A 12,974-nucleotide genomic window follows, 5' to 3' on the forward strand; every position below is an offset into this window, starting at 1 on the left:
ATATTTTGTATGATCTGAAGTAACAATGTTTTGTTGGAATAGATCGTCCTCTTGACAGTTCCTGGAACCGATCGGGGTCAGGAGAATATATCGTCACTAATAATCAATCCTTAATTAATTTCTCCCTTGAAATATTATCTGATCAAGTTAAGAAAGCATATATGATGTGATAGACAAAGGTAAGTCAATTAAATCTGTCTGGCCGATTATTAAAAAATACGTATATTAATTGTCTATGGGGCAATGGTGTCTATAGTGTTATTTTAGAGTTAATGTCTGAGCCGATTTTTATACGGATCGTCCACCATCTAATGACATTCTGTTTAAGATCTCGAGGCTGTTAATAAGAATCTTTATTTAGACTTTCTGTTTTACTCAGCTGAGTGTCAGATTGGTGTATATCGTCTGGCTGATATCATAGTAAAACAGAAAATTTTAAGTCTCTCAAATGTTTTTGTGTAGGGTTATCATTTAGCAATCAGTTCTCTTTGACCATTACAAATAGATCAAGAAGAGAAAAAACAAGTAGACTGAACTCAACCTCAACATAGCATATCGAAATTCTTGAACTGGCTATTTCGTGTCCGATCTTCGATTCCTGAAAAGTTAGAAGTAAGCAGTCCAAGAGAATCAATAGTGTTTCTGTGTTTGTCAATCATCAAAACATAAGTCATGAAAATAGATTTGCAACATATGTCATTTACTAAGGATTAATACATTCCATAAATGATTTATATTGGTCATTTTCAGTCAAGGAGAATATCTCATATATCAAGTATTCATGTTATTTATTCCTTCTTCCAGAGAAATTAGAGTTGCAATTTAGCCATTACTGAAGTAAACAATTATCTATGCATAATGGAATTGGATTATATTAATTCTATACTCTACTAATGTTAATGTTAACGGATGATATGCAAGTACTTCTTGATTTTGATAACATGCTTCTCCATGATGTAATTTCTAAGTATTTTTAAATTCTAATATCATATTTCTTTACTATTTGTATTTTTGTTTTTTAAAAATGGCAAACAGTTAGACCACTCTATTGATTGATTAGCATATGAAATGGTTTATCTTTTCTTTATGATTCGAGCAACTGTGATTGTTTGGATTTTGCTTACTCAACGATAATGTGTGCTAATTTAAAACCTTATGTTCTTAAATACATCTAATATGATGTTTTTTTTATTATGGTAGTGTGTCAAAAGGATTTGAATTTAAAAACTACTAATTTGGTTGTATAAACTATTAAGGTTAATGTTTTCATAAAGATGCTCTAACATTTATGATTGTGATTTGAAACATGCAGATACATGCATGGTTGAACTCTCTAAGGATATCAATCAGGATGCAAACAACATAAGTAAACATATTAAGGATGCTTTTGGAGAATCATGGCAAGAGGTTCTTTGTGATGGAAAGCTTTCAGAAGGAACAATTGAACCAGGAAGTCCAGCAGTGCTTATTATAAGCGTCTCTGCGTTGAAGTCATTGGAACTTCTCAGGTAACACATACTATATGTTTTTTTTTTTTTTTGACGTTTTGCAATACTAGTAAAAATGCAAGCATATCAAGTATATGTTTCTATTATAATTTTCCAAAGTATATCAAAACAACAAAAAATTATTTTGAGTTTAAGATAATGAAATATTTGACTATGTAATTAAGTGATTTAATTTTCTTTTAATGTAAAAAACGATTAAAACAAAATTTGTGCACTATTTTAGCTGAGAAATGTTACCAATTGATGCTTCTATATTCAAAATTTTATCAATTTAACAGTAGCACATGGAATTTTATAAGTTCAACTTTACATTATATATTGATTTCTAATTTAGCTTTGTACTAAATAAAGAAGGTGATATTATGTAGTAATTTAATTTGCATGTCATGAAGAATGATTGGGGTAATGAGAATACTTCCTTTATACAAGAATTAATTTCATCTCCATATCAATCTTTTGAAGCTTCATAACTCTATTAACTAAGAATAATAATTTTAGTAACAATAGACCCTAGATATATAAAACATGTACTCTTATTAATGACTTGATCAACCAAAGTCACAATCCCCTCACTAAATCTATTGTTACTAAAATTACACTCCATATATTCAGTTTTAGATATACTCAAACGAAAGCCTTAAGAATCTAAGGTTGACCTCCATAATTCAAGTTTGCCTTCAACTCCCTCTCTAGTCTCATCAACAAGAAGAATATCATCAGCAAAAAGCATACAACAGGGTACAACCTCTTGCAGATGCTATCATATGTGGTGTGATGTTTGGTTTGCGTTGGGATTGGGTCGGAGTGGACACCAATGACGGTGTGTCAGGGAGAATAAGTCACAATTCATAAAGAGGAAAGGTTGTCGAGGTTTGTTACTACAAATAGTGTCACTGTTACATCCTAGTTCTGGTTTCATATTAATGCAGAGGGATATTTTTGTTGTGTAGTATTTAATATTGATCCCTTCTATTTATAATAAGGAAATGAGTACATTATTCTAAGATACACCCAATTAACATAAACAAATCATCAAATATAGATTATTTTTCTCACTATATATATAAATATATATGTCAACATACTTGTTTAAATTTTAAATGAAAAGAACAACAACAAGATGGATTGATTGTGTATAAAAAAGTTGATGAGTCATGTCAACAATAAAATTATATTTATAATGTGACATTTTGAAAATGAATATTTCAATCTTATAGGTGCTAGGCTGAAGTGATGTGTCAATGCAAGGAGAGATTTTGATGCATGACTAAAATGTTTTAATTGTATGCGATAATAATTTGCATGATTTCTTGAATAAAACGACAAAACAACAAAAGAAAATAAGATAAGGGTGTCTACGTTTAGGCTAAGCCACTTGCCAAACGCTTGAATTATTAAATAACTCAGAATCTCAATAGTAAGCAAATGTAGTAGCTTTCAACAAAATTCCTACACTAATAATAAGATTAGAAGCATATAAAGCTAACTCAGTTTCTATGATTACTAAGCTTGGCAGAGATAGGTGAACAAGACCTTTATGAATCAAATCAAACCACAAGAGAGAGTTAAACTAAGAAAGTACAAGAGTAGGAGGATTGGAAGACTTTTGTCATGGTTTGGACGTAATCCACCACTGAATGGTACCAAGTTGCTCCTCTACGACTTCAGTGAGATTATCTAGAATGCGCTCCACGTACTATTCGACAGTGTGGTCAATATTTGGATTGACGTCAAAGAAAGTGGAGTGAAGGATGTGAACGAACCCTTGTTCGTCGTAGGCAATGCCGTAATCAAGATCTGGATCGGCCATGCATCACGTTCGTAGGATTGATGTGTTGTAGACGACGTTCTTTTATCTTCCTTAAAGATTTCCCTTGAAAGAAAGACGTTCTTTCAAGCCTTCAAATGGTGGAGAAAGGATGAAGGAGATCCCTTGTCAAAATCTTTGTGGAGAACCTTGATTGGGATGCAAAAGGGGAGAGGATTTAATGTGGGGGAGGGAAATTTGAGAGAGAGAGGGGGGCGGATAGGAGCGGAAGGAGAGGGCGCCTGCCGATATTAGAGGAGGTGAAGGCTTTATTTTATTTCAAAAAGGAGAAGTATGCGGCCGCCGCCGACCGCAGAAGGAGGGCCGGCGACCCCGCGAGCTCGAAAAGCGACCCGGGAAACGCGGGACGCGTCCGGCTGACGCCGAGGGATCGCAGCGGAGGGACGCCGGGCGCAGCGCGTGACGCAGAGCGGGCGGGGCTTCGGCTTGAGCGGAACCGTCCATTTCTGGGGACCGGTTTGGCTCGGGATCAGCCCTTGACTGGGCGGTTCAGCTTGGGGGCAGCCCACTATTGGTTTGGTTATGATCTTTGCTTGCTATAATGGGAAAAAAAAAAAAAAAAATCGGGAGGGGATTTATAGGGTTATTGAAAAGATTGAAGTTTTCTCTTAGCCTCTTAAGTTCTTTCTCTGTTTTTTTTAGGGTTCTGTAGTGGGAGGACCTTGTCCTTCTCGGAAGTGACAAATTGTATCTTGTTTCTCTATGGATTTTGATGCAAATTTTCTTGTTCTTCCTTCTCATCTCTCTTGTGTGATTTTCGTCTTGGATTTGGAGAGAAAATTTTCTTCTTTGGAAGAGCATTAGGCAAATCCAACTTGGGAACCCTAAGGCGCTATCAATTTGTATCAGCAGCTCTTGATCCATAGAAGCATGGCCGTCTTCAAAGAAAGTAGAAAGTTTTGGAGGGAGAAGATGGGTCCATTGAAAGAGGGAGGTGGGTGAGAAACTCTCATCATGCGAGAGGAAAAAATTTTCATCCTTAGAAAGAGATTGGCCGGAATGGAGAGATGATTCGCAAATTGTAGAAGCCCAAGTTGCTCAATCAAATTCTAAGGAAAAGGGGAAATCGCCGATGTCAAACCCTAACCCTAATTTCCCCAATTAGGGAAAGATGAGCAAGCCAACCGGGGGAAGCCATGCCAAGCACCACCTCCACATCTCGCCGCCAAAGAGCCTTGGTCAAGGGAAGGGTTGGGAGGCATCCGGCCGTGGGGGTGCACCCGTGGGAGGGACCGCCGGCCAAGGGGAATAGCCGTAACGTGACCCTCACGGTCCGTATGGAGGTGGCCGATTGAGGCCCGAGGAGTGCCAAGAGATGGTCGCACCACTTGGGAAGCCCACAAGGAGGTGGTCGAGAAGGTCCAGGAGGCCGCCGGAGTTGGGCCGAAGCCACAGGAGAGGTCGGGGGCGGTTGGCCGGAGACAACCGGGAGGCTCCACACGAGGGGGGCCGAGCCCCTTGGGAGCCACCAAGAGGGGGGTCAGGAACGCCCGTTACCAGGGAGTTGGAGGGAAAGACCTCAGTGGGAGGATTTCGCATGGCCATGGAAGATGGCAGAATCTTCCTCGGCAGATACACGATGAGGAAAATTGAAGATCCCCGCATTCGAAGGGGAAGATGCATACGGTATGGTCTACCGACGCGTGAGCGATTATGTTCGCCGTTAACGGCGTCACGGAGGAGCAAAAAGCTGATGGCTTGTCCCGATTTGCTTGGAGGGGAAATCATTGGCTTGCGTTCCAATGGATTGAGGGGGACAACCTATACGAATTGGAAGAGTTCAAAAGGACCTATTACTGCACAGTTTCAAGAGTGTCCAGGAGGGGCACCCTTGATGAACAGTTCATGTCTCTTGTTCAGGAAGCACAGTTGGGCAGATACCGGGATCGCTTGAGCTTCTATCTGGGCGATTGAGGGAACTGCCCGATGACGCCATGGAGGGGAATTTTCATTGAAAGGGTTTGAAACCCCTACATCAAGAGCCGCTCAGGTGTCAACCCACGTGGATTAGGGAAATTATGAAACAGCTTCATCTTGTTGAGGACAAGCAGAAGCGGATCCAGACACGGAAATCAGGGGATCTCACCCCACGTATCGCCTCACCACTCATGCGTCGAAGGACCTAAGGTGACTGCCAAACTACTCATTCTAGAGGAAGTAAAACAGAGAAAAGCCACCACTGTGATAAACCAAGGAGGTTCAAGAAGACTGACTGACTGCCGAATTGAAGGAGAAGAGGGTCAAGGGCCTCTGCTTACCGTTGCGACAGAAATTTTTGCACCTGGGCATGGTGTTAAAGAGAAGAACCCTACACGTGATAGTGGGGAGATTCAGATTGGGGACACAGATGAAGGGCAACAATGGGAAAAGCTATGGAAGTAGAGCATCCTCACCTAGATATGATAGAAGTGAGTCTGAATTCGATGGAAAGGTTTACCATTCCATCCCACCATGAAGGTGGAGGAGGGGGAAATTGAAGGGTAAAGGTGAAGTTTGTTTGACAGTGGAAGCCACTCACAACTCCTTGGCCTAATCCGAGTGGCGGAACAGTTGAGTCTTTTGAGGATGATAGCAAGTAAGGGAAGTAAGAGGTGACCATTATGCAACAGGACAGAAGGCCCGTATTTATGCGGAAATGCAAGGGAGTCATATTATCCTTAACAAGGGAGGTAGTTACTCAAGATTTTTTCTGCTGATTGATCTGGAAAACGCCGACCCATCTTGGTAATGCAGTGCTCAGTCCTGGGACATGGAGGTCAATTGGAGAAAGTTGTTGTTAAATACAAACAGTAATGGTCGGAGGGGTGGCACTACAGGGTGACCCTAGCCTATGTGGGTTTCGACCACCGAGAATCTACATTCTTTAACCTTGAGGAACAAGGTTAATTTTAAAGTTGAGGAAGTATTGATGCGGCCGCCGCCGACCGGCAGAAGGAGGGCCGGCGACCCCGGCGAGCTCGAAAAGCGACCGAAAAAAGGCGGGACGCGTCGGGCCGACCCGCCGAGGGAATCGCCGGAGACGCTCGGGCGCAGCGCGTAGACTCAGAGCGGCGGGGGGCTTCCGGCTTGAGCGGTAAACCGGTCCATTTCTGGGGACCGGGTTTGCTCGGGTCAGCCCTGAGCTGGGCGTTCAGCTTGGGAAGAGCCTTAGGGCAAATCCCTAACATTGGGAACCCTAAGGCGTCATCAGAGAGCTTCTCCTTTTGGAAATAAATCAAATAGGTGGGGTTAGGAGTTTTCGGCAAGGAGGTGGAGGAGGAATTAGGAATTATTTCAAGAGGGCTAATGGTTTTGAAAATAATCCTAAAAGGATTTATTAAGAGCGCAGCAAGGGGGCTAGGGAGGGACATTAAGGAAGCTTAAATGCTCCTTAAAATTGATAATGAGATTTGAATAATATTTCATTGCTAAATTAAATAAAATCAAATAGAAGGTTTGAAAATTTCCTAAAAAGCTTTCTTTAAATTAGGGAAAGAATTTGTCCCAAATTCAAAAATTTTGAATTTTGAAATTTAAACCTTTCCTAACTTAGATGGTTGCTCGTATGGAAAAGTATTCCAGACGGGAGTGAATTTGTGGAGGAAGATGGGAGGTGTAGAGGGCCACGCTTGGTAGTTTGTGGGGAGTTTCGTGGAGGGATGGTGGGGTTATGAAGGTCGCGGCTTGCGGTGGTGAGTGGAGGGTTAGGTGCGCCGGCGCTAGGTGACGAAGGAAAGGGAAAATAGATAAAAACAAGGAACCACAAACCGTCGCTCCAATGTTGTGGGTGATCCAAGAATTTCCCTCCCAAAGGATCTCGCTCTAATCTCTCAAGCTCTCATAAGAACTTCAAACCAACGGGGAAATTTTTTATTCATTCAACCATTAACCTTAGAAGAGAAACATAAGTCTATTATTGCCTCGTACCAAAAAGACTTCAAAATAAAAAAAGATGACAATGCCCTTAGGGCTTACGTACAACCCTCCCTTAAGTAAGGGTAAAACGAAAAAAAACAAGTACCAACATAAAATAATAAGAGAACAAATAACATAATAAAAGACAAAACATGGAAATTACTCAAAAATACATACGGACTCGATCGTGGTCGTAGACGACGGCCTCGCCTCTGATTATACTTGTTCACGCTCTGATGTCACCATAGATTTTTGTTGAGCTTAGCCTATAGAATTCTATGCTTTTGCTTATTATTTTGCTCGATATTACCTCAGATGTTGATGCTTAAAACTAATGCGTAAAGAATATTAAGAATACAAAGCCAAAAAAAAGCTCACAAAGAGATAACATATAGATGCATAGATGGTTAACGTTTCTAGTAGTATACATGAGATAGATGGTTTCTGAATATTCCTCCTATGCTTGCCTGGTAGTTCTAGAGCATTCAATTAAGATATATTGCTAATTTTTCCATTTATTCTTCCTATTTTAACTTGTTTCTCATCTTATAGAGCTTGAAAGATATACCAAAAAAATGCCGTCCAGCAAAGCTTTTTGCAAAGGGCATATGAAAGGAAGAGCAGGTTTCCCTTACTTATAAATTTCAAAATTTATATGGAATACTATGACTATAACTTAATAAAAACATTGACGTGAAGAGCTTGGTCAAGATGAATAAAATATTTGTGTGTGATTAAAACCCTTATTCTCAGAGTTTGAATGTACTGAACAAAACTACATATAATTCATACATATACCATTAACGATATTTGCTTATTTTTTTTAATTACATTCTGCATAATATAGTCATATCTGTATTGTGTGGTGTATGATAATATAATATTTTTTCTTGGGTGTCTTGAGGCCGTAATGGAACCTTTTTGGCACCTTTTGTATTTAATACGCTTCACCTTTGTTCTTAATATATTTAATAGGATGTACTGACAAACTACTAAGATTAGGTTCTCTAATTAAACCATTCAATTTTATTTGTTATAGAGTTCTAATTTATGTCTAATTAAAAGAAGAAGCATAATACTAAGTTAAGTGTGCAGAGATGAGGATGCCTTAGGTGGATGAGCGGCTTACCCTTAGAGATAGATACGGAAATGAGCATTATATGTGAAAAAGGTTGAGTAGCCTCCAATGAAAGATAAGATTAGAGAGAGTCGCCTAGGATGGTTTGGTCACATTAAACGGAGGCCTTCTGATGACCCGATTAATAAAGTTGAGGTATTAGATTTGACTTATGTTAAGAAAGGTATAGAACTATAGATAGACCTAAAAAGACTTGGTTAGAAAATATTAGAAATGATATTTCTTTATTATTAGATTTAAATGAGAATTTGACTTTTAACAGAACACAATGGTGAAAAAGGATTCATGTAACCGACCCCACTTAGTGGGACAAATGCTTGATGTTGTTGTTGTATAGAGTTCTATTTATGACTTGTTCAGGTCACTTTAAACGATTTGGTTGGTAACAGATCAGTCAAAGAACTAAGGAAGCATTAATGCTAAAGAACTAGGGAAAAAGATAGCTAACCTTAAATAGTTTGTTCATTTTTCTTTGTATGGTTTGTTGATTAGAATTGTCAAACTGATTATATTGAATATGCAGTGTTATGTTCTTAGGAACCTTAAATTTTCCTATAGGAACTGTGTTAAAGCAGTTTAAAGGACGAATGACTTAAAAACTCCTTTGATGTGTGCTTAGAATTCAAATTATATAGTGATCCAATTTTTTCTATATTGAGCTGTATCAGTTACAGTACATTTGTAATTGTTATCGATGATTTTTTTTTTCTAGTGAATTTCACTATAAGTTGTTCAACCTTGCTTCTTCGTAGGTTGAATTGCTAAGGAACCGAGTGAATATTGCAAGTGGTACACCAAGCAGGTATCGCATGTGGTTCTTTTTTTCCCTCCATTTTTAGACCTAGCTTCGTTGGTTTTCTTCTTAATATTAACTTAGGTTTTGTCTGGGAGGGCTTTCTTATTGCTTCATAAAGCAGCTTTGTAGCACAAAAATTAAAATATCTATACTAGAAAACTACTTTAAGAAGCAAATAAAGTCGTCCCAAACAGAAGCCTTATGCAAATAAAGTCGTCCCAAAAGTATGAGCAATCTATGCAGGGATTAATTATTATGTGCGGACGCCGGGCACTGTCTGGAGACCAATCAGAATGCACCACGTCAGCCATTCGCTCGGTATTGCGGCTCGGTACTGCGGCTTGGTACCGCTGACATGGCACATTATGTTTGGTCTCCGGAGGGCGTTCTGCGTCCGGCCTCTGCATAGAATAATTTCTCCTAAGGAGGACTCTAGTGTTCTATATGTAGATCATTGCCTTGGGAATCTCTGGGAAAAGTTTATCTTTATGATTTCCGTAGCACTGTTGCTATGAGTATAGTTATTGAAGAGAAAATCAGGCCATCCACAACAGAAAAGTCGCGAGTTCTTTTAAAGTAGAGAAGTTTGAGAAAGAGAAGATGCATAGGCAAAGACTCCACCGCTCTCAGTACAAGATGCAGGGCATCTGAGACTAGAATTGCTAAAAATTGCGCCTCCCTTAAAATAGGAGGTCAAGAAAGCTCTCACTATGACAACTAATAAAGTGGTAGAACTACTGGCTATGGAGAAGGCTAAAGCTGTTGAAGTGTTATTCTTAATTGCACATGACGAGGAACAAAAAAAGGCAGAGCTCTTCAATATGAATTCTCAAGTAAAATCATATATTGTCACTCTAATTGTAAACGCTGGTAGTTGTAAGAATTTATTTAGAGTGGTACCAAATTTAGGATTGGGAGACAATGTACTGTGAGGTTTGCTATCAGTGCTATGATTTTTAGTTAAGATTTCAGTTTTCTAAGCTTCTTCAATTTATTTGTTTTCTTTTGCTTCTATATTGTTAATCTCAAATTGTATTTTTTTTCTTATAGGATAAAGAAGTTAGTTGATATGGATGCTTTAATTCTTTCACGCTTAGCCGTGATCATCCTCGACATGCGAAGCGATGCCAAGGGCTATTCTCTTCTTACCCTTCCGCAAGTTAGGTAAGGGAGTTCTCTTAGGCTTCGTTTGGGATAGCTTTTTTTGCTTCTTTTTAAAACGGTAGTATAAAAATTTCTAATTTACGAAATTTTTGTACTAAAAAGCTGTTTTAAAAAGTATAAAAAAAGCTGTTGCAAACAAAGCCTTATTATTTTGGTAGTAGCTATTAGGTATTTTTAAAAGCATAATTATAAATCTTATTCTTATATTTTTTCCTCAAATTATCATGACAGTGCTGAATTCTGGGACTTATATAGAGTTCACTTCAATGAAAGAATTCTTCAAGGTAGAACAAGGATCTGTTTTTACGGTTCAGCTGAACTTAGAAATCCAAAGAAAGCAATAAGTGATTACTAATCGCTGCTGTATAATGTAAGAAGATATTTTCCTCCCATTTCATGTATTCATCAATGAAAATTTCTCATATTCATGATTTTTTTTTTTTTGGCTGTTATGCTTAAATTGCAGGTTCCATGCACTTTCCAAGCTCTCATTGGAGGTTTGGGTGATTTTGGCAGATACATGAAAATTGAATACCAAGTAGGAATGCCAAGTAGGAATGCTCAATTTTGATAGTTTTAGCTGAATTATATCTTATTGTGACATCAGTTTCCCATAAGTAGGTTGTTTTTTGAGATTTAGGTTTCGTTTGGGACGGCTTTTTTACTTCGTAAAATAACTTTTAAAATTTTTGTACTAGAAAACTGTTTTAAGAAGCAGTAAGAAAGCTGTCCTAAATGAAACCTTAATTTGTTGATTAACTCTGAAGGAATCAGCTGTAGTTAGCATGCAAAGCTGCATTCTATGTTTTTTGAAAAGCTTGGTTAGTTTATTGAAGAAATTATGATGATTTATGGTTGACTTGGGATTGTTGGTTTGCTTTCCTTTGAGATTTGTTATATGAAATAAATTTTTTATTATTATTAGGGGTGTCAATATATGATACGATCCGAAAATGAGAAATTCTTAGATGAGTGTCAATATATGGATGAATTATTCTGTGCGGACACCGGATGGGGAGACCTGTCTGTCCGGTTTTGTCTCTGTGAACAGTAAAAATGCAACTCACTGTGTTTTTATTGTTCATTGAGATAAAACTGGATGATTCTCCCCATCCGATATCTGCACTGAATAATCTCTCCAATATATGAGATAATATGAAAATTAGGAGTGATACGATATGAAAATTAGACTTACAATTTGGTTCTGCTCTTCAGTATGAACAGTGTAAAATCTACTGCTTGTTGCAGTAGATTCTTCTCTACCTATGTATATATATTTGTTATTTTTTAAAACAAAGTTTGTTTTAGAAAAAAAAAGAGGTTTAATTAGAATATAAAATTGACTTTAAGTAACATAAAAATGTTATAAATTAAATAAAATTAACATTTATTTTTACAATAAAAATAAAAAGTGGAATTTACATAAATACTATAAAATTTGCATGTAATTTATATATATCCTATTTTTAACTTGGTTATATTTATTTATAAATATTCAAATATTTAAATCACTTTAAAATAATAATTTAATATAATTATAAGTAAATGACATGATTTTTTATATTTGTATATATTCACTTTGAATATAAATTATAGTCAACATTATATAGAGAAAATGGTTGTATTTTTTTAACTAAATTATAAATAATTTTGATTTTTAATTTATTTAGGGAAAATTAATATGAATATATATGAATAATATAAAATTTAATTATTTGATATTAAAATGCATAATAATATTTTATACTTATATTAATTCTTTCAATAAAATAATATCATAATTAATTTTTTTTTACAAATATCAAATGAGACTAAGTATATATATATATATAATATTTATATATTATTGCACTATGCTAGAAAAAATTAGAATTAATAAACACATTGATAAAGGAATATTATCATACATTAAAATATTTTTTATTTATAAATAATTAAATGATACTCATAGATCCATTGGGTGTTTTTATTTTTTTTGTACAAGATGGTTAGTAGAAGCCTATTATATAAAAAATAATTCTTAGCACAAAATTTGTTAAAAATAAAAAATAACATAATAACAAAATAAAAACTATAATTATAGTCTAAAATGCATAGTTTTAAAGACAACTTCTTACAATTTGCTAAAAAAAGGGATTTACATAAATACCACTTTATATCATATTTTTAAATACCAGTCACTAAAAATTTTAATATTTCATGCATTTCACCTATTCATTATAATTGCACGACCCCCAAAACCGACCCAAAAAAATTTCGAGTTTTGATCAACCAATTTCTTAGACGGATTGAGTTTAGGTTCAAAATTGTTACCCGATTCTAAAATCGGGTCGAGTTCGGGTTGACCTAATAACTTGTAATCTACCCGAACTTGATCCTAGTTTAGGTCCGCTAGCCTGTGGTCCAATTCGGCATGACCTGATGCTTTGCCTAACATGCCCAACATTTTAAATTAAATCAGAATTTGAAAATAGCTGGTTGGCTGGTAGTATCGGGTCAACCTGGTAACCTACGCTGGTTGGGTTCAGATTGACAATTTTGACCCATTTACAAAATCGGGTCGGGTTAGGATCAACCAACATGTTTAAACTTGGGTCAATATGGATTCAACCCGAACCTAAACCACGGACCCGCTTCGACACCCAT

General features: G+C 36.8%; 1 protein-coding gene across 1 annotated transcript; it reads left to right on the forward strand.

Moving 5' to 3' along the window:
* Nucleotides 1–1,312: 1,312 nt before the first annotated feature.
* On the forward strand, nucleotides 1,313–10,819 carry LOC110094481 (protein CMSS1-like; the record flags this gene model as incomplete). Its single annotated transcript, XM_028691955.1, is given in 7 exon segments — nucleotides 1,313–1,508; nucleotides 5,573–5,575; nucleotides 7,785–7,854; nucleotides 9,121–9,170; nucleotides 10,215–10,328; nucleotides 10,560–10,698; nucleotides 10,795–10,819. Coding segments are annotated over 6 exon segments (557 nt in total), but the record flags the coding sequence as incomplete, so codon positions are not given.
* Nucleotides 10,820–12,974: the final 2,155 nt, after the last annotated feature.

The sequence above is a fragment of the Dendrobium catenatum genome, unplaced genomic scaffold, assembly GCF_001605985.2.
Source record: "Dendrobium catenatum unplaced genomic scaffold, ASM160598v2 original_scaffold_96055, whole genome shotgun sequence".
Classification (NCBI taxonomy): domain Eukaryota; kingdom Viridiplantae; phylum Streptophyta; class Magnoliopsida; order Asparagales; family Orchidaceae; genus Dendrobium; species Dendrobium catenatum.